At 58.0% G+C, this 20,000-nt stretch overlaps 1 protein-coding gene across 1 annotated transcript in view; it reads right to left on the bottom strand.

Annotated features, from left to right (window-relative positions):
* ADCY1 (adenylate cyclase 1) overlaps positions 1–20,000 on the bottom strand; it is a 108,306-nt gene that overhangs the window by 28,780 nt on the left and 59,526 nt on the right. Inside the window, exons 8-14 of the mRNA XM_030307623.1 lie at positions 19,221–19,376; positions 11,586–11,780; positions 11,317–11,414; positions 10,213–10,297; positions 4,560–4,649; positions 3,886–4,142; positions 3,502–3,628 (exon numbers count right to left, since the gene is read on the bottom strand). Of these exons, the coding sequence (XP_030163483.1) occupies positions 3,502–3,628; positions 3,886–4,142; positions 4,560–4,649; positions 10,213–10,297; positions 11,317–11,414; positions 11,586–11,780; positions 19,221–19,376 (1,008 nt within the window). The remainder of the gene's footprint in view (positions 1–3,501; positions 3,629–3,885; positions 4,143–4,559; positions 4,650–10,212; positions 10,298–11,316; positions 11,415–11,585; positions 11,781–19,220; positions 19,377–20,000) is intronic.

Below are 20,000 nucleotides of genomic sequence, written 5' to 3'. Positions count from 1 at the left end.
AGGAACCCCCCCCCCCACCTTGTGAGGACTGCTTTACTCTGACATCAAAGCCCTCTTGGCCTAGAGAACTACAGAACAACGTCACTCATGAACACTGATACTCTTACCAAATTTTAGCAAAGTGAATCCCAACAATACATGTAACTATAACTATGTCACACCCAAGCCCATGCCTGGGCCACCTTCCGTCTGAGAGTGGACAAAATGGCGCCAGTACCGGTGGGAATCCCGCTCCAGGGTTAAGCATTCACTGGCAGAGGATGTTGCTCTACCATCGGCATCATGATTATCTACTGAGCGCAAAGGAAGGAACCACACTGGAAACAAAGCATCGTGACAGCCCCAGGTTAGGTGGGTTTATGTGACCAGCCTGGTGTCAGTAGATAATTAACCCCCAGGCTCCAGCCCGGCCGTTTCACAATAGTTTGTGATGTGACTGTGATGTGTACATGACAGACGTACCTACCCAGGGGGTAATCGGGCAAAGTCTGGAAACTTCCTGGTTTTGCTGGCTTTACGGGAAACTTAGGTGACATTTCTTGTCACACATCTTTGGAAAAATGTGTCAGTGTGTTCCCTGAAGGCAACCCTTCCTCATGACACAGGGAGGGTCTCTCTTGCACTGAACTCAATGGAAGTCTCACTCAGAAGTGGGGGCCAGCTGTGGCACAGGGGTACTGTCGGTGGGGAACCCCAGGGCAGGGTCAACCATGAGGCTGACCGACACTTAAAGGGACACTACAGCCAAGGAAAGCACGTGGGAAGCCAGAGGGGAGAAAATGCGGCCTCAACCTTGCTCTGTGAGCGCCTGGCCACAGAGCAGGCGCCCAGCAAGTGCACAGGCTGGGAGCCCAGGTCTGTGCCCCTCCAGGCCGGGCCGGCTCTCCGGCTCCACAGGAGTCTGTCTTTCTCACGCTCTGAGCAGCTATTCACAACTAAAAGATCTGAGATCACGGGGGCCAGCTGATGGCGGGGAGGACACATCTAGGGACCGGCTGGCCTATTCGCCCTGGACAGCCAGCTCAGTGGCCCTCGGCACAGCCCACTGAAGACACTGTTCTCCGCTAGCTGGCAAGGCTCTGGCAAACAGCAGCAGTCAGATCTCCTTCTGGGAGCCCTGTACACAGGTGTCCTCTCGGCATCTGCTCTGACTCAGGACCTCCCACAGGACACTGCCAACAGGCCCCCGAGCCACCTGCTCCAGCGGAATTGACCCGTGTGGAGCGCCAGCAGGAGCGGGGAGGCCTGGGTCCCTCCCGGCATGTTCACTGAGGGCTGGCTGTGTCCCTTGGCCGAAGGCCGTGAGTCTTGTCTGGTGGCCTGCCCTGGGGTGGATGCCCTCCAGGGTGGTGTCCCAGGAACTGGGCCATGCTGGGGCTGCCCCAAACCCACCCATCTGTCAGACAATCCAAGGTCTGCAACCCCCCTGACTTCACACAAGTGGGGCCGTGGTCGGGCCCTCATGCAGGATGGCAGTGGCACAGCCCAAGTCCCTCAAGGGGCAGAACCAGCATTGGGTGTGTTCCCCTATCCGCAGCAGGACTCAGGGCCTACCCTGTCCACGCAGCCCAACCCCGGCGTCCCATCCCCATGGGGACGGAAACGAGGGGCTCAGGATCTCCGTGGCCTCCACCTGCCCAGAGTCCAGGTGTGGAGAGAGGGCAGTGCTGGGCGGCGGGACCCTCAGAATCAGGGCGTCCCCGGAGCAGGAGCAAACCCGGCACACCGGATGGAGAATGACCCAGATGGGCAAATCCATGGGGACAGGAAGGAGAGTAGTGGCCACTCAGGGTTGGGGGTGGTGACCACTGATGGGCACGGGCTTCTTTTGAGGGACATGAAATGTTCTAACGTTGAGGTGATGGCTACACAGCTCTGAATACACTGAAGGCCACCGAGCTGCGTGCTTTACACAGACTGTTGAGCGTGGATTCTGTCTCAGGAAGGTTGTCACGTAAAAAAAGAATAAATAAGCCACGTTCTCTGCCCGGCACACCTATGCACGTACATATACACACGCACGCGGATATGTGCACAGAACACACGGATACGCGCACACACACGCGTCTTTCCTCTTCTGTTTACCCAAAGCCACAGAATCGTCCTCCCTGAACTTGAACAGACAACCAGCCTGGATGTCCTGGCGGGAATCTGTGCGGCCGGAATCCGTCTTCCCAGGTGAATTAAACCAGAGAAAAGCCAGCAGGCCGGCCCCTTGCCTCTGTCCTTTGCCTGCAGGTGGAGTGTCCCGACAGATCACAACGCGGTGTCTGAAGGGCGCTCGGCCGCACCGAGCACCTACCGTGCACCAGGCTGGCCGCCAAGCTCGAGCGGGTAGGAAGCTACAATTGCTGTATTCCGCACTGGCAGGGTAAATTCTAGGTGTCACCTGGATGGGGCCCCAGAGTGCCCTGACAGCCAGCGAACATCACTTCCGGGTGTGTCTGCACTGGTCTCCAGAGACACTCACGTTTGAACCATTGGCCTGAGGGACCCAGACAGCCTTTGTCACCCCAATCCCCTGGGTGTCACCTCTCTAGGGTCGGACACCAGCCATCCCTGTGCCCTGGTCCCAGGCTGGGCTCCTGGTACAAGGAGGCTCCCACCACCTTGGACACCGCAGAGCCCTGGCCATCCCGGCTCAGCCATGTCCAGCCTGGGCCTGCACACAGGTGGCCCTCACAGCCATGCCCGTCCCACCTCCTGGGCAGGGCTGCCGCAAAGACCAAATGCAAGCCAGGGCCCCGGCCAATAAAGAGCTGCTTCCCCAAACATCGAGTGAGATGACACGTGGCAGCTAACATGCGGTGGTCTCCGTTCCGTGCACACCCCCTGCCCATCCGTCGATGGGGAAGCAACTGGCCCGGGGCCCAGAAGTTTGCAAGCTGCACACGGAGTGTGAACCTGTACGGGCTGGCCCAGAAAGCCAGATGGCCTCCCCTTCCAAAGGCTGGGGACACAGCAGGTGACAAGGGGGTCAGGGCACACCAGCCATACATCCTGGGCTGGACCCAAAAGTGCACCTGTGAGTGGGTCACACGGCAGGTGCACGGGGCATACCACCTGCCTGGGACTCAGGGCCCATGGACCGCTCTCCTCGGCCCCCTTCAAGCCTCTTTCCCAGGAGACGTGTTAACAGTGTAGACTCCTGCCCCCCTCCTGTAGACCCACTAAATCGTGGGGGACCGTGCAAGAGTCAGCGTTTTCTGGAGTCTCCCATGACCTGAAGAGACTTGTTGTCACATGCAGCGCAGCGAAGGCTGAGCCACTCTGCACCACAGCCCCACTGGCTGGAATGCCTTTGGGGATGGGGAACTCACTGCCCGAAACACCGCCGAACTCTCGGTCATTAGACAGGGCTCATCAGACTGTGCCCAGCTTGCCGGCGCTGCCTCCCCCACCCGCACACCGAGCTGGCGCCCGGCAGGAGCCCCTGAGTGCCCTCCCAGGGTTCCCTGTACCACACCCCACCCTCCCGGAAGCAGAGAGAGCTCGGCCTGCCTGTGCCGCCCAGAGGTAGTCCAGCCGCAGCTTGACGTCCACCTGACGGGCGTGCAGGGCCAGGGTGCAGGAAAACAGCAGGATGGCCATGATCGGCTCGAAACTGCGCCCCGACGCCACGCCGCCCCTGTGGAAGAGCAGGAAGGAAACTCCATCGGTGCGCGGAATCTGAGAGCTGTCCGCACGTGTCCCCGGACACGACTCTCAGCCGTGCAGAGCACTGGCCCTGGCTAGAGTCGCTCCCTCCGGGAAAGCCAAGGCCTTGCTGGAATTGGGGCCCAGACGGACACGTGGAGAAGCCACCAAGGCGATCTGCTTCCTGGTCCGCAAACCAGAACGGGCAATGCCCGCCCGGCTGTGCTCCGGAGGGAGCCGCGCACCTACCCGGGGGCCCTGGTGTAGCCGCTGAGCTCCAGGACCAGGATGTAGGACGTCGTGAGCACAAAGAGCAGGATCATTTTGGGCAGGGAGGACACCCGCAGGAAGACAGCCAGCGGGAGGGTACCCACAAGGCCGCAGAGCAGGGCGTGGGGCGCCGACTCACAGGGCGCGGCAGGCAGCACGGCGTTGCGGCCGCTGGGCGTCAGGACCACCAGGGACCCGTTGGGGGTGGAGCTCCAGGACCAGGGCAGGCAGCCCACCTGGAGGGGACAGAGGGACAAGGATGGCGGGAGGCACTTGCTCCGGACCAGCCCTCCCTCCTCCCCAGCCCGCCAGCCCCATCGAGACGCTCCTGCCCAGGCTCCCCCCACCCCGATACTCCGACCCACACCCCCAGGAGCCACCAGCAGGCTCTGCAGCACCCCCTCCTGCTCGGCCTTCAAGGCTCCTCAGTGCAAGGTGCACAGGGCCAGGGGGCAGGAGACCCCCGCCCTCCTCCTCCCCAGGCGGCCAGCCCCAACACAGTGCTCCTGTCCCTGCCTCCCCCTCCCCCGCTACTCCTGCCTCGCCCCTCCATCCCCTGCACACCGTGAAGAGGACAGCAGCCCCCTCATCCCCTGTCCACACCTCACGCCTCCAGGAGACCAGCGGGCCCTGCTGCCTGTTGAGATGCTCACCACACATCCTTGGGCCACGGAGTAGATTAAGACCACGACGAAGATACACAAGACGGTGCGGATCTGAATCGTCAGGCACCCTGGAAAACACTGAACAGTAACACAGGTTACTGTGAAAAAGCCGAAACACAGAAACAGTCTCAGTGCAGAGCGCAGGGCCCCGGGGGCTGCCGGACTTCACCCGCCACGCAGATTCCTAGGCTGTGCTCCAGGCTTCACCTCCCAGGTGAAAAGCTGCCCCAACTAAAAGAAACAAAACCCAGGGTCTTTGCATTAAAAAGAGCACCCCCTGGGGGGCCTGGGGAGCTGGAAGGTTAAGCTTCCCACTTGGGCTCAGGTCATGATCTCACAGTTTGTGGGTTCAAGTCCCTCATTGGGTTCTGTGCCTACACCTCAGAGCCTGGAGTCTGTTTCAGATTCGGTGTCTCCCTCAGTCTCTGCCCCTCCCCCGATCGCGCTCTCTCTCCATCTCAAAAGTAAATATTAGAAACAATTTTTTTAAGAGCACCCCTGCCAGCCTTATCCCACGCTGTGACTTGGGCACCGAAATGAACTGAATCCGTTAGTCACGCTTTTATTACGTTTAACTCCATCTCAGAAATAGCAAGAATTCACACGCACTCGTGTCGTCTTTTCTCTGCCTCATGTAAGTTTTATCATTTCCTTCACACGGGCTTCATGTCAGTTTTGTTATTAGGAAGTTAATTTTACGTCTATTTTAATACGTTTTGCAATATCCAACAGATGACCTCGGAGGTAAAAGTATGAACCTCTTTTTATACTCAGGCTCACGAAATTCGAAACAAAAACTAAAATCAAGCCTGCAGGGACCCTGCACAAGCTGCTGACGAGACCCCCAAGCAGTTGGGGTGCCTGGTCCTCCCGGGGAGGTCAGGACCCTGGTTGTCTCGGTCTGGGGGCAGGCTGGCAGTGCCGCTTTGCCTGTTTTGGGGACCAGGGCACCGGATGGCTGTGGGGCTTGCGCCGTGGCAGCTACAGATCTGGGTCCCGGTCAGGATCCCTGAGCCCCAGCTGCATCGTGCAGACATGCTGGGCCCCCAACCTCAGAGAGCAGAGGTACAGCCCTGGAGCCCACGACCCCCCTCCTGGTGTGATCCCGTCACCCCACAAGACTGAGGACGCGGCCACGGGATTGTCGCCCCCAGCCGGACAAGGCACCCGCAGCTCGCACATTCACCCAGCAAGCACAGGAGGGCTCCTCCCAGCGGTGGATGTCAGGAGCCCCTGGGGGCACAGCGGTGAACGAGGCCTGGCCCCTGGAGCCCCGGGAGAGGCAGAAATGGCACAGAAGTCCCTCGGGGAGGCGGTGAGGGGAGAGCCGCTGGCTGAGGCTGAGCAAGCCCTGTCCGGGGTGCACGGAGGCCGCATCCCGGTTGTGCAGTGCACAGCAAGGGCAGCTGTGCAGGGCTCAGGGACACAGAGTCACATGCAGCTACCCAGTTGAGCACGCCACACCCACTTGTGTGGCAAATGGCCAAACAGGGGCGGGCTCCCACGGCCATTTCCTATCTAGGACACACAAGCCACCCACGTGGACGCTCTGGGCCCGGTCCCTGCCTTTGAGCTCTACTGACCCGATACCACGCTCGGCGAGCAGTGACCACTCACGCAGTGGTTTATTTATGGACGGAATTCACAGAGTCACGGATCCACTCGTTCGGCACTTCTAGCTTTGTTTCCCACCAGCTATGCGCCATGCCACATGCCATTCCGTGGAAATGAGAGCGCCAGCAAGCCACCACAGCTGGGTCTCAGTCACCTGCCCTCCTGGGCACCACGTGACCTCCCGTGACACAGTCCACACTGTGGGCGGCCACGGTACGCTTCCCCAGCAGAGTGGGCGCTCAGCCGCTCCAAGCACTGACCCCACCCCAACGTTGCCACTGCAGAGATCGCATCTTTCCACAAAACCCACACCAAGGGGCCACAGGACTTGGCACACTGCCTCGCCGGGCCAGGAAACCACACCGGGGCCATGATGTGGGCCGACACTGTGACCTAGTCACTCTTTGTCACCTTTCTCCTGGGCCCTGCTTCAGGGTCGCTGACCCCAGCTGCCTGAGAATGGGGACGCAGGTCCCTACCAGCTCACACTCACAGGACCCTGCTGCGTCCTCCTCGCCCCACCTGATAGGCACCTCCCCCCCACTGCTCACCCTGGGGACTTCGAGACCCACCAGAGGCAAGAGCACGGCTAACGCTGACTCACAGGCCCCCTCCGCTTGCGAGCTCACTGTGGGTCAGACCCCTGGCGCTGCTGGCCACCTGGACCTGTGAACCGCTGCTCGGGTTCTGCACGGGGTTCACAGCAAAGTCCAGCCGTTCTCTGGAGACACCCGCGTCCCGCTCCCGGGCCTTGCGGGGACTTGCCACTTGGCCACGGGCCAGCAAGGGGCCGCGGGACCTGAGCCGGGTGCTGGCTGACCCTCCAGGCCCTGAAGCCGGGCGTGCACAGCAACGCTCCGTCATCCATGGGAGAGGCACGGCCACGATGGGGCCCAGCAGGCCGTGGGATGCACGTAAATCACACAGAGAAGCGGCCCAGAGGCCGCGGTCCACGCTCCAGCTACCCCTTGGCCTCACGGATAGTGTACGTCGGCCGACAGAGGAACAGCAGACACCACTGCTCGTGGACGTCAGGCGGCGCCCGGCTGGGCACCTGGCTTGGAGGGAGTGACAGCCTGGCCGATGTCTGGCTGGATGGTCCGGGAAGAGGCATGGCTGGAACACTGTGACAGGAAGTCACCGGTGGGGCAGACACATGCGGGAAGACCCGTATCGGTGGGCGGGCAACACCGGTGTCCCATGTGAACACTGGTCGGCGCGGGACGTGGCAGACAAGGAGTGTGCTAACCAAGCAGGTAAGAGCACCCATTCTGTGGACACCGGGCGGCCTCCCTCCCCAGTCACCCCAGCTATCGCCCTATGGGCTCGCGGACACAGTGGCCACCGTGGCAGGGATGGAGGTGACGCCCAGGAACACGGACTTCCGCTCACGAGGGCCAACCTGACTACGGCCACCGCAGAGATCAACGGGGAGCCCCCGCACGGCGCCCTTCTGACGGGAGACACGGGGGAGGGTTCTGGGGATGAGTGTCGAGGCTGGCAGCCCCCTCACTGACCAAGTGACACTGCCGACCTCACCTGGGGCCCCACCCTCAGCAGCAGGATTCGCTGTCCTCCCTCCGTTGTCCCAGGGGAGTTGCTCTGCATGTGGATTTGCCTTTCCCGCCCACATGCTTCCATGGAAACTCCCCCCACGGACGTGCACGACGTCTCACCCTCCCATCTCTCCCCAGAAACGAGCATGGCAATGGCTACGTGCTGGGGTATCCCGCCGGCCTGACCGTGACCCTGCGATCCCAAAGCAGAGGCTTTACAGACAGTGAAAAGCATCGGCTGTGGTGCCGACAGTGTGGTAACTCTCTCAGAGCCGTGTGCCACGGGGCCGTGGACAACACCGTGCTGAAACCACACAGGGAGCAATCCTGGTGATTGTCCCAAGAGCCTTAAAAACATTTGTCAAAATAGCAAAGTTCTCTTACTGTTGGTTATATAAAGAGAAAAAAGAAGTTCAGACTGATACGTATCTGGTACGTTTGTGACGGGCACCAGTGGTCCCCACGCTTTCTCCCTCGAGCCCCAGGCCAGTGAGGAAGCAGCGTCCCTCGACCACATGGCATCCTGTGGTGGCGGGTGGCAGCCGTGACTGGCTTTACCAGGGGTGGACCCGTTACTCAGCAAAGACTACTGGGGCCCGGGTCACCCACACCAGGTCTGTATGGCCAGCAGGTGGCAGAAGGGAAGCAGGAGGGTTGGGAGGACGCCACATGCCCGGGCTGGTGTGGGGACGGGGACGGCCACAGGCAAGACTGGGGACGGGCTACTGGGAACTGTGGTGACAGTCCCACAACCGTCCAAGCTGGACCTGCTGACAGTCGGACTGAAGGAACCCCCGACAAAGCCCACGGGCACCTTCCCTTTCGTGGCCTCATGGTGCCTGGAGTGCAGAGCCAGCTGGCCGCCCCGCCCCCGCCCCTCGGAGGCTGTGGTCACCTGTCAATGGGCTGAGAGGACAGACATGAGAGCCTGGAAGCAGGGAGCAGCGGGGACCGGGCAGTGGGGGCGGGTACCGGGTGGGGCAGGGGTCCCCCAAGCAGCGAGATGGGGAAGGTGTGCCCGCCGCCAGCCGCTTTACTTCCATCTTCTCTGCTCTCTGGCTGCAGGTGCCGGGCTCCACCTGGGGCAGAGACCCGGCCAGGGAGAAGGCTGAATCCCTTCCGCCCGGCAGGGGCACCCGGACGCCCCCGTGTGCACATGCAGCTTCCCAGGGGCTCTGCCTGCCAGAGGCCAGGGAGCTGGGAGGGAGGCTGCCGGGTTTTGAGGGGACGCCAGGCCTCCTCCCAACCCTGTGCTGCTGGGTGAGCACAGAGCCGGCTGTCCACGACACGCCCCGAGGAAGGCCGGCCCCATGGGCAGGAGGGCCCTGAGCCTGGGTCTTGGTGGCAGAACGGAGTCCCCGGAGAAAACCAGCCTGGGCCCTCCCTCCTGTCTCGGGCGTTTGAGTATGTGAGGCAGCAAATTCCCTTTGTCACCTGAGACCTGTACATAGCTGGTGATTTTGTCACTTGTAAAGTATCGTTCCTTACGGCCCCCACACAAAGGCCTGCACTCCACATGAACACCTGATCCCAGAGACGTTTGCTCAAACGCAAAGGGCTAAATTGCTCTTCTGAAAACTGGCCTTCTGATCCTGCGTCTATGCCCCCCTACCCGTCTCTGGGCCATGCCCCAGCGGGAATGCTCAGAACTAGCACAGGGCCGCCCACAGCCTGGCAGACTCTGAATCCACACGCGTCCGGCTGGAGACCTGAGGCCGCCTCTGCCAGGAGCAAGTGTCCACCCGCACTGGCTCCCATCTCCTGGAGGGCAGGACAAGTGTCCACCCGCACCGGCTCCCAGCTCCCCAGAGGGCACAGCAGGCCATAGAAGCCAATCACGTGACTAAGCTGTCTTCCTTGGAGTGCGAGTGTCACTCCGTCTACGAAGATGAAGAAGCCAGAAACGTGGTTTAGGTAAGTATAATTCTCCCAGTTAAAAACAAGAAGTTATCTATGCATAGCAACGCAGCTAAGTGAATAAAACCGAATTTAGTTTTTCACAAAGTTGCTGTTTCCCACAATCACGCAAAGCTAACACTGGGTCTGCTGCCGTAGCTGTGGGGTGACAGGGAAACGGGGGGCGTGGAGATGAGGCCTGGAGGCCACCGTGGGGCTGGGACCCAGCGCCCTCCTGGGAGAATGGCCGCTCGGGGCACCAACCCAGCCCCACCCCAAAGGTCACAACAGCAAAGCCAACAGAGAACCCCGTCTACCATGTGAGCGCACAACAGACCTCCAGCCTCCTGCTCCAGACTCTCCACTCAGGAGAAGGCGCTCACGAGTGTCCATCACTACAGACTGCCTGCCCCGAGTCCCCAAGGTGTTCCCAGAACTCCCGGCAGCGCCCGGCCCATGACAGGGCTTCGTGAGCTTCTGCTACTCCAGAGGGAGTGAGGGTCTCCACCGCCCTACCTGTGCTCCCGAGAGGGCAGGCGGAGGCCACACACAGGACACGACACACACACACACACCTGGACCCGGGTGACGTGCAGGTACAGGACGCAGGCCACCAGGAAGCAGATACAGAAGGCCAGCAGCAGCAGGAGGACCAGGTTCCTAGGGCAGAGGATGCAGGGTCACCGTGGCTGGAGCAGGTGCTGTGTGCCCACCGGCTGCCTGGGAGTCTCCCCTAGGCCTCACCCTGCCAGCTCCTTTCCCGCCTCCACCCCAGCTTCCATTGTCCCTGGGCCCGCCGAGAGGTCCTCCCTCACGAAGGGCTGGTCGCCGGGCACTGCCCTCTGAGTGGAGTTCATCTGGGAGCGGCTCTTCTAGAAAAGGCTTGATCCCCAGGCAGGGCCATTGGGAGGTCACCTCGCTCACGGTGTCTGGAGACGGGGCAGCTCCCATGTGCTTTCTGGAAACTCTAAGGGGACTACTGCCCTTGGGAGGGCTCATTAAGAAAGTGCTCTGTCTGAGGGGCGCCTGGGTGGCTCAGTCGGTTAAGCGTCCAACTTCGGCTCAGGTCATGATCTCGCGGTTTGTGGGTTCAAGCCCCGTGTCGGGCTCTGTGCTGACAGCTCAGAGCCTGGAACCTGCTTCAGATTCTGTGTCTTGCCCCTCTCCCACTTGTGCTCTGTCTCTTTCTATCAAAAATAAATAAATGTATAAAAACAATTTTTTTAAACAGAAGAAAAAAAAGAAAGTGCTCAGTCTGGGAGACAGGTGTATCGTCCCCGCCAAGAAACAGCCCTACCAGACTCACTGTGACTCAGCAGCCCGGATGCCGCTCTGCTGCTACCTCTTTCTTCCTCCCTAGAGCCCGCTATCTCATTCTAACGTGTCTGAAATGACCCACGCCTGGAAACCCAGCTGCATTTCCTCCCTCAAAACCTGTCCTGAAGTCGAGGGTGCACGTGTGTGCATGGAGATGCTGAAAACACACGGTGTCCCAGGACTGGCTCAGTTAAACATTAGAAACAGAGTGAGCGTCCCGCACATGTGCGTCGGGGCCTCACACAGCCGGCCACTGGGCAAATGGACAGCTGGCTGTGGCCGGGACCGCGGGGGAGTAACCAGCGGACAAGGAGGGAGCCCCCGTGCCCCTGTCCTCCGGCCGCCGGGCCCCCGACACTCACTGTGGGATGATGAGCAGGTAGACGAGGCCGAACAAGGCGGCCAGGACGAGGGCCAGAACGACGGCGCTGGTAAAATACTCATCCTGGAGCTGGTGGTACTAGGAGACACAGAGACCCGCCATCGGTTGCTGCGGCTTCCAGGAGACACACGGGGTCCTCCCGAGGGTGCCCCCCTGGGAACCGCGGCCGTGTCCAGAAGAGCGAGTGCAGGCGGCCACGGCCGAGGGGCCTCCGGGATCCCCCGCGCTCCTGAGGTCCCGGTCACCTACCTTGCGCTCCCGCTCAGCCTGCTTGTACTTGAGGGTGAAGAAGTCCAGGTCCGCCATCTCCAGCTCCGTCTGGCGCGCTTCCAGGAGGCGGCCGATGTACCTGTTGACGCGCGTGCCCGGGGTGGTGTAGACGGCGTTTGCGGAGAACGATGAGCGGTTTCGCAGTTTCTCTGATGCAGTTCTCAGCGCCCTCCGCTGCGGCCGTCAGGGAGAGAAAGAAACGTCAACAAATCCTCCTCGTGTTGAAGAGAAAGCTCTCTCGCCCCCTCGGGCCCGTGTGCTCGCCCGCTGCAGAGTCTGGGGGCCCGGGGCTGGAGGCCTGAGATGCAGTCACGGCTCCACTGCCCGCTGGCGCCCGAGATGCCAGGGGACTTAGCTCAGCGTCGGCGCTGGGGCTCCGTGTCCGCAAATGGGGTCACACGATGTGTATGTGGCAGCCATGTGGATGGGGGGAGGCGGGGATGAGAGGCAGTGCCCAGCACAGGGTAATAGAACAGAAATTGGTTCTTTAAAAATATCAGTAAAACTGAAAAGTCTGTAGCAGGCATGACAAAGGAAAAGAGGGAAAGACACCAACAGATTCAGGAAAAAAAATGCAATTCAACTACAGGCCTTGAAGATGCCAAAAGGGCAAGAAGGAAATACTTTGAACAGTGGTACACAATTAAGTTGACAACTTAGATCAGTGAACTACTCCAAACACACATATACTACCACAACTCACCCGACATGAAACACTGTTAGACTGGCCCTGTAATTACTAAAGAAATTCAATTCATAGCTTCAAAATTCCTGAAAAATTAATCTCCAGGCCCCGATGGTTTAACTGGAGAATTCTCCTATTTAAATGAGAACTAACACTAACTCTATACACTCTTTCAGAAAACAGAAGAGGCAACACCTTCCAACTCACTTCACAAGGTCAGTATTGTCCTGATAACACAACCAGACCAAGACAGTACAAAAAAGGAACACCACAGGCCATCTCTCTCAATACTGATGTAAAAATTCTTAACAAAATAGTAGCTAATAGAATTCAGCACAATATGAATAGAAGTACACACCGTGACCACATCTAGAGACACAAGGCTGTTTACATATTTGTACACGAATGCAACACATCACATTAACACCCGATTAAACACCATATAAAAAAACCCATGGTTGTATGAACTGACGCACAAAAGGCATTTTGACAAAGTTCGATACCCATTCTTGATAAACATGATCAGAACACTAGGGAGGGAGGGGAACTTCTCCAACCTGATGAGGAAGATCTACAGAATACTGACAGCCAGCGTCATACTCGCTGGTGAAAGACGGAGTTTCACCATAGTACTAGAAACCCCATCCAGTGCAATAGGGCAAGAAAAGAAAATAAAGACAAACTTATTAGAAAGAGAGAAACGAAACTATCCTTATGATAAGTGACATGATGGTCTACATAGAAAGTTCCAAGGGGAGGAAAACAAATGAATTCCACAAGATCACTAGATACAAGATGAACATAAAGTATTTCTTTAATACCAGTAATCAGCACATGAAGACAAAATTAAAATTCAGGACCATTCATAATCACAGAGAAAAATGAAGTAGGTACAAATCTAACAAAACACGAACACAACATGTATGCTGAAAACTATATAATGCTGATGATGAAGGAGATTAAAGATCTCAATAAATGGAGAAACACGTGCTTGGGGATTAGAAGACACAACACAGTGAAGATATCAATTCTCCTCAGATTGATGTACACAGGCTTAACATAATTTTATCAAAATCCTAACAGGAACTTTTTTATGGATAGACAAGCTTTTTCTAAATATTAAACGGAAAGCAAAGAGACTAGAATAGCTCATTTGTCTTAAAAATAATATAGTGAAAGACACCACTCGGCCCAACATTAAGACCGATTGTGTAACTACATTACTTGGGATGGTATGGTGTTGGTGGAGGGCCAGACACAAAGGTCTGTGGAACAGACCAGACAGCCCAGAAGCAGCTTCCTATAAGTACGGTCAAGGGTTTTTGACTAAAATCCAAAAGCAATTCAACGGAAGAAAAACTGTCTTTTCAACAAATGGTGCTGGACCAAATGGACGTCCATAAGCAAAAAAGTAAATCTTGACCTAAACCTCATACCTTATAAAAAAAAAAAACTAACTCAAAATGGATCACAGGATTAACTATAAAACATACACAGTAAAACCTTGGATTGTAACTTGTTCTGTGAGGGTTCTGTAAGACGAGCAAACATTTCTAAGAATTTTAACTTGATAAGTGATGTCTTGCAACATGAGTCGAACATGACACTGAATGACATGTGATCACAACTAAGCCAATGGTCCTTCTCTCTCTCTCTCTGCGGGATTGTGGGCGATCATCTCCCAGGCTCGGATGCTCGGTCTCAGGCTGTGGTGTTTGGCAGAAATCAGTGATTTTTCAGCACGTTGGAAGGTGCCCACAACTGGCACTGGTGTCTTTTCTGTCACTTCAAAGCACCTGTGGACAGTCCTTTGCTTTTCCGTACAAGAGTGAGCTTAGGAACGCTTTGCTTCATTCTAGCTCAGGCTGCCTGCGGAGAGAGACCCTTTCCTCCGCTGCCTTATTACCAGTTACAGTAAATACAGTCTATGACGAGAGTTTATTAATACTGCACTGTAGTCAACATCCATGTGAGCGTATACAAGGGCCCCCATGCAGAAGAAGATCCCATGGGACCAATAGACAGCAGTGATTCCATTAGTGATCGTGAAAGTCGTCCTACACAGTAACCCTCCTCTCTCGTTTCCCTCACACCAGCCACCAGGTTTTCAGAAGTGCAAGTTAACTTATTTTTCTTTATGTTCTATATTTTCTTTATTATTTTGTATCATGTTACAGTATTGTAATCATTTTTGTATGAATATTTTTGGGTTGTGGAATGAATCATCTGAGTTTCCGTTATTTCTTCCAGGGAAATTTACTTTGATGTACAAGTGCTTTGGATTACAAGCATGTTTTTGGAAAGAATTATGCTCACAAACCAAGGTTTTACTGGTAAGTATAAACTCTTAAAAGAAACGTTAAAATCTTCGGGATTTGGGGCGTGGGCGGTGAGGCAGGGCAGGAAGGACGGTCGCCTGGCCAGGGTCAGGTAGGAGTGCACCCCTGGGGCCCGGCATGGACACCCAGCGTGGATGCGCCACATGGACGCCCCACGTGGACACCCAGCGTGGACGCCCAGCTCCCCTCAGGTGAGCAGCGCAGACGACGGAAACGTCTCCCACCCGTGAAGCACAAGCTGGGTCTCGGTTTCCTCTCAGGCTGACACCCCGGACATTGTGGGCCGAGAACTGGCCCTGCCCAGCGTCAGCCCCTCCCAGCCCATACCCCACTCTCCCTCCCCGCATGTTCTCCCCACGGGCCCCGAACTTAAGACACCACTTCAGAGACAACCTTCTAGAAGTGACCGGTCATCTTGGGAACTGGAGGGATTCTCCCTCTGGGGCCTGGGTGCCCACGGCCTCCACAAAGCAGCGGCTGAGCTGCCTGGACACCAGAGGCCACCATCAGAGCCATGCAGGCCGGGGGGCCACATGAGAGCCACACAGGCCAGAAGCCACGTCAGAGCCACGTGGGCCAGGGGCCACGTCAGAGCTACACAGGCCGGGAGCCATGTCAGAGCCCTGCAGGCCAGTGATCCTGGCTGGGAAAAGGCTCCACCATGGACTTGGGGTCCTGACTAAGGGACGTCCCGCAGAAGTGCTCAGACTCGCACTTCTCTGTCCATCCTTTTCCTCTCTTCATGCTTACCAGGAATTTACCCTTTTCTTTATAACTGTGAAGCGTGTTGCTATAAAGCTGCTGCCTCCTCTCTCACTAGGGACATTGTAGGGTCCACGCAACGCGCCTTGCTTGCCCAGGACCCCAGGGAATATGTTTGCTGATTGCCACGCTGATGCCTGTGGGCTCAGGACGCTGAGGCCACAGAACTCTGGGGCCGGGCAGTCAGGGGTGCTCGGTCCGATGAGAGTCCCGGGTGACAAACCCCATGCCCCCTCTCCAAACTGTCCTTGCCGAGGCTTGAGAAATGAAGGCCACGCTCAACCGGCTTTCCTGATGCCCTGCGGCTGACCCCAGATGGCAGGCCCGGCCTGAGACCTGACCACGGTCCATGGGCACCTGCCTGAGCCGGGGTGCTCAGGGGTGAGCGGCTCATGGCGATGGTGCCCTGGTCTGACCCGTCCAGGGCTGACGGGCAACCCCGCCTACAACCACTGAAAGCTACAAAAGAGGCACATGCGTGGCTGTGGTGGCAGAGACGGGGGCCATCGCTGTCCCAGGCAGAGAGCAGAGGGCAGGCACAGGCCGAGTGCACAGCTCGGGCACCCAGACCGCGTGGCACAGACAGTGAGGGGCAGCTTCTTGGCATCCTGGAGACACGGGAGGGTCCCGTGCAACCTCTCACCGTGTGAGTCGGGGACAAAACCACGACGGGTCACTTCGGGAGATACTGAAATTCAACATCTGCCATCTGCATCGTGGCACCGGCACAGGAGTCAGGCCTGGACACGGATGAGCAGAAGACAGGGCCAGTGAGGGACTTCATCCCAATGGGGAGGCAGGCTCTGGGGCCAGTGGGGCCAGTGGGGCCAGGGGGGCTGGTGGAGACAGTGGCCGCCAGCGGAAGGGCCGGCCCTGCAGGTCACTGGGTGGTCGTTCGCAGTCCTCACTAGGGGCCCCTGCTGGCGGGCCAGCCCTGCCTCTGCACCTCTCCACCCCGTCCTTAGGAACCACGTGCCTTGTCACGGCCCCGCATCAACCCCCCGAGGGCCTCCCGTGGGGCAGACACTACTGTTCCCCCTGTTGGGGCCTGCTGTCACTAACCGTGAGGCAGGGGGACGAAGGGGAGCCGTGGGCCCCAGCCGGCTACCTGCCTGTCCCTCCATGCCCCCAGCAGGGGAGCCACCTGGGCCAGAGGCCGGAAGCGCTGGCTGGAGGGAGGGGCCAGACGTGGGGCCGAAGCTCGGGGTCCAGGACACACAGGTGGTCAAATCTGTTGCACCGGCCGGCAGCTCACCGGGGGCACAGGGAGACCCTCTCGGGCTGGGGAGCTGTGTGCAGACGGGGAGCCTTGAAACTGCACAGTGGTTGCAGAACTCGGCCTCGGACCCTGGGGTGAAGGGCGAGGTGACAGGGACGACGGCCGGAGCACATGCCTGCACAGAGTGAGGCAGCAGGTGTCCCCCAAGGTGGGAGGCTAGAGGGCCAGGACCTTCTGTGTCCAGCAAACACAAATGAAGGACCAGAGTCTGAAGGCAGCACCCATGAGGCGTCCTGCACTCCGGAGATTCCAGGTGTCAGGGGCTGGGCCGGGATTCGGGGGCCTGGGGACAGGCGGAAACCAGGCCTGGTTTGCTGCTCCCAGAGGGAGGAGAGGACGCAGGGTGAGCAATCCAGTGGCAACTCCAAGTGACAGTGAGGGAAGGGGCCATGAACACACACACACACACAAACTCACACACGTGCACACATATATGCACATGCATATTCACACTCACACGCATGCACACGTATGCACACACGTGTGCGCTTGTGTGCACACGTATGCACACACGCTCACATGTGTGCACACATGCACATGTATGCACACATGCAAACTACACTGCACACAAACTCACATGTACACATGCACACTCACATGCACATGCACACACAGAAACACGCACACATACACATGCACATATGCAAAATCACAGACATGTACACACCTATGCACACACGCAAACACACGTGCACATGCACATAAACTCACTCGTATGCATGTGCACACAGGCCAACTCACACACACACACATATGGAAATGCACACACACGTGCACACACATGCACACACCTATACATGCACACACACAAACTCACACTATGCATGCATGTGCACACACACATGCACACACCTAGGTACACACATGCAAACACACACATGCACGCACAGTCACTCGTATACATGTGCACGCAAACACACGTATGAAAACACACACATGTGCATACACACGGACACACCTATGCGTGCACAGAAACTCACGCACATGCATACATATATGCACACTCACGCACGCACTTCCAAATGCACAAGAAGCTGTGAGAAAAGGAAATCGCCGGAGGACGTCAGGACTCAGAAGCCCAGGCCAGGCAGGTACCTGACACACCTCTGCTGCCGGAGACTCGGAGTTTCTAGAGCCCATCATCTTCACAGGGCAATCGTAGCAAAGAGGGGCCTGAGCGGGGTGGGCCGTGAGGTCACAGTTCTAACGGAAGCCTGTTGCCTCCACAGGCCCCACGGCAAACACTGACATGGAGAGACCTCGCACAGGGGACGGTGAGGAACGTGACCTTCGACCCGGCTCTGCACAGAGGGGTCCCCCCAGGAACACGTGCATACACCTGCCAGGCACGTGAAGCCCATCCGGGTACCTGGCAGAGGGAAGGCCGCTCTTGATGGAATTCACCACCAGCAAAGCTGTCCAGGGGTTTCCGGCAACATTCTCACAAATACGAGCTCACCAGCAAAACCACAAAAAGTCCTTGGAGGCAACAAACCCCCAGGAGTCCCAGCCAGCAGCTTCTCCCCCAAAAGCAGGGATGGAATCCCTTCTAACGCACAAAACCCACACGGCAGGGAAACCGCGAGCGAGGGGCACAGTGCGCTCTCGGGAGATGGAAATCGGTCACCGACGGAGCAATGGTGGCTGGGCGCCAGGACACGAGGACACAGGAGGGCGAGGCTCAGAGCCGCTTGGGAAGGGGTGGCAGACCAGGCTCCTCCAGGGCTCCGGGGACACGGCCCCTGGCCCCTGCCCCCTGAAACACAAGGCCCGTGTGGCTGAGTGGATGTGGGCACCCCCGCAGAGCAGCACCCCACAACCCAGCAGGAGACCAGAAAACCCAAAGATGGCTCTGACCGAGCTGAGAGGAAAGGTGGAAAATCCTGGCAGCCAGGCCGCACAGCAGGGACACCCAAGGGAAGGCCACCTTCCATCCACTAGAGGACTCCACCACAGAGAAGCGTGCAGGCAAAGCGGGAGGCCTGGGACAGGAGGGGCAGCCAGAGGCGCTCCCCATGGAGGGTTGGCCTGTCTGACAGTCCCCCGGCTCACAGACCACGGCCAGACCTCCCAACAGAACATCTGACATGCACGAGTATCTGGAGGGCGGGTTCAGCCAGAGGCTGGGGGTCTGAGCACGAATTTCCCGATACACACATGGAAAACCAAACTGCAAGAGTAAATAAGTAAATAAAAATACAAGATACCAGAAAGATTTTTGCAGGAAAGCAAAAGCAGCCCAGCCCTGAACGGCATTTACAATGTTGTGAAGCGGAAAAGGCCAGGGCTGACCCAGCCGAAATGCACCTGCTCAGGGACCAGCGCTGGCGGCCCCTGCCTTGTTGTCCTCACACGTCATGACAGCCCCCCCACCTTATCGTCATCCTCACATGTCATGGCGGCCCCTGCCTTGTCATCATCCTCCCACGTCTGGGCGCCCCCTGCCTTGTCGCCGTCCTCCCGCGTCATGGCACCCCCTACCTCATCGTCCTCACACGTCATGGTGCCCCCGCCCTGTCATCGTCCTCACATGTCATGGCGGCCCCTACCTTGTCGTCGTCCTCACACGTCAGGACGTTAGAGAACGGGATCTCTGCCTTGAACATCTTCCGACAGTGCATCAGCTGCACAAGCAGGTAGCACACGGTCTTGAACTTCATCCTCTTGGCTGGTTTTATGTCAGAGAGGATCAGCCCTGGAAATATCTGTGCCGACACGTGGCACAAAGAAACCCGATGAGGACACCCGTGCTGCCCCTCCAGCCTGGAGCATGAATGAGACGGGAACACTCCAGGAGGTCACGGGGACCAAACAAGTGAACAGAACCGGCACCAGGTCCCACAGCACAGAGCCGCACCCACGGCCTCAGAAAACCAGAGTGAAGCCGGCATCCGGGGGCAGAACAGCGGACAGCTGTGGGGCCGGGCCAGGGGGAGACCCCAGAAGCCTGGTTAAGGACCACACATGCCGACCCCCGTGGTCCTTGCCCCTCAGAGACCACCCTCCACTCCCATCCCCCTGGGGCCCAGGGCCACCCTCACCCATGGTCCCCAGGCTACAGGGACTGCTGCATCTCAGGGACTGCAGAGCCCTGATCTGTGGGCGTACCACGACAGCGAAGCTTGAAGCTGTCCCCTACATATGACACGCTTATGTCCTGAAGGAGAGCTGGGGCCACCTGTGCCCTGCACCCTCACCTGTGTCCTGAGCCCCTCACTTGTGCCCTGAACCTCTCACCTGAGCCCTAAAAGGAAAAGGTCACCTCTAATCATATCCAGATCAGCTTCCTTGGACACAGTGACCTCAAGTGCCCCACACGATCCTCCTGT

The sequence above is a fragment of the Lynx canadensis genome, chromosome A2 (assembly GCF_007474595.2).
Source record: "Lynx canadensis isolate LIC74 chromosome A2, mLynCan4.pri.v2, whole genome shotgun sequence".
Classification (NCBI taxonomy): domain Eukaryota; kingdom Metazoa; phylum Chordata; class Mammalia; order Carnivora; family Felidae; genus Lynx; species Lynx canadensis.
The sequence above is the reverse complement of the archived record's forward strand: the minus strand, read 5'-3'. Positions and strand labels throughout refer to the sequence as shown.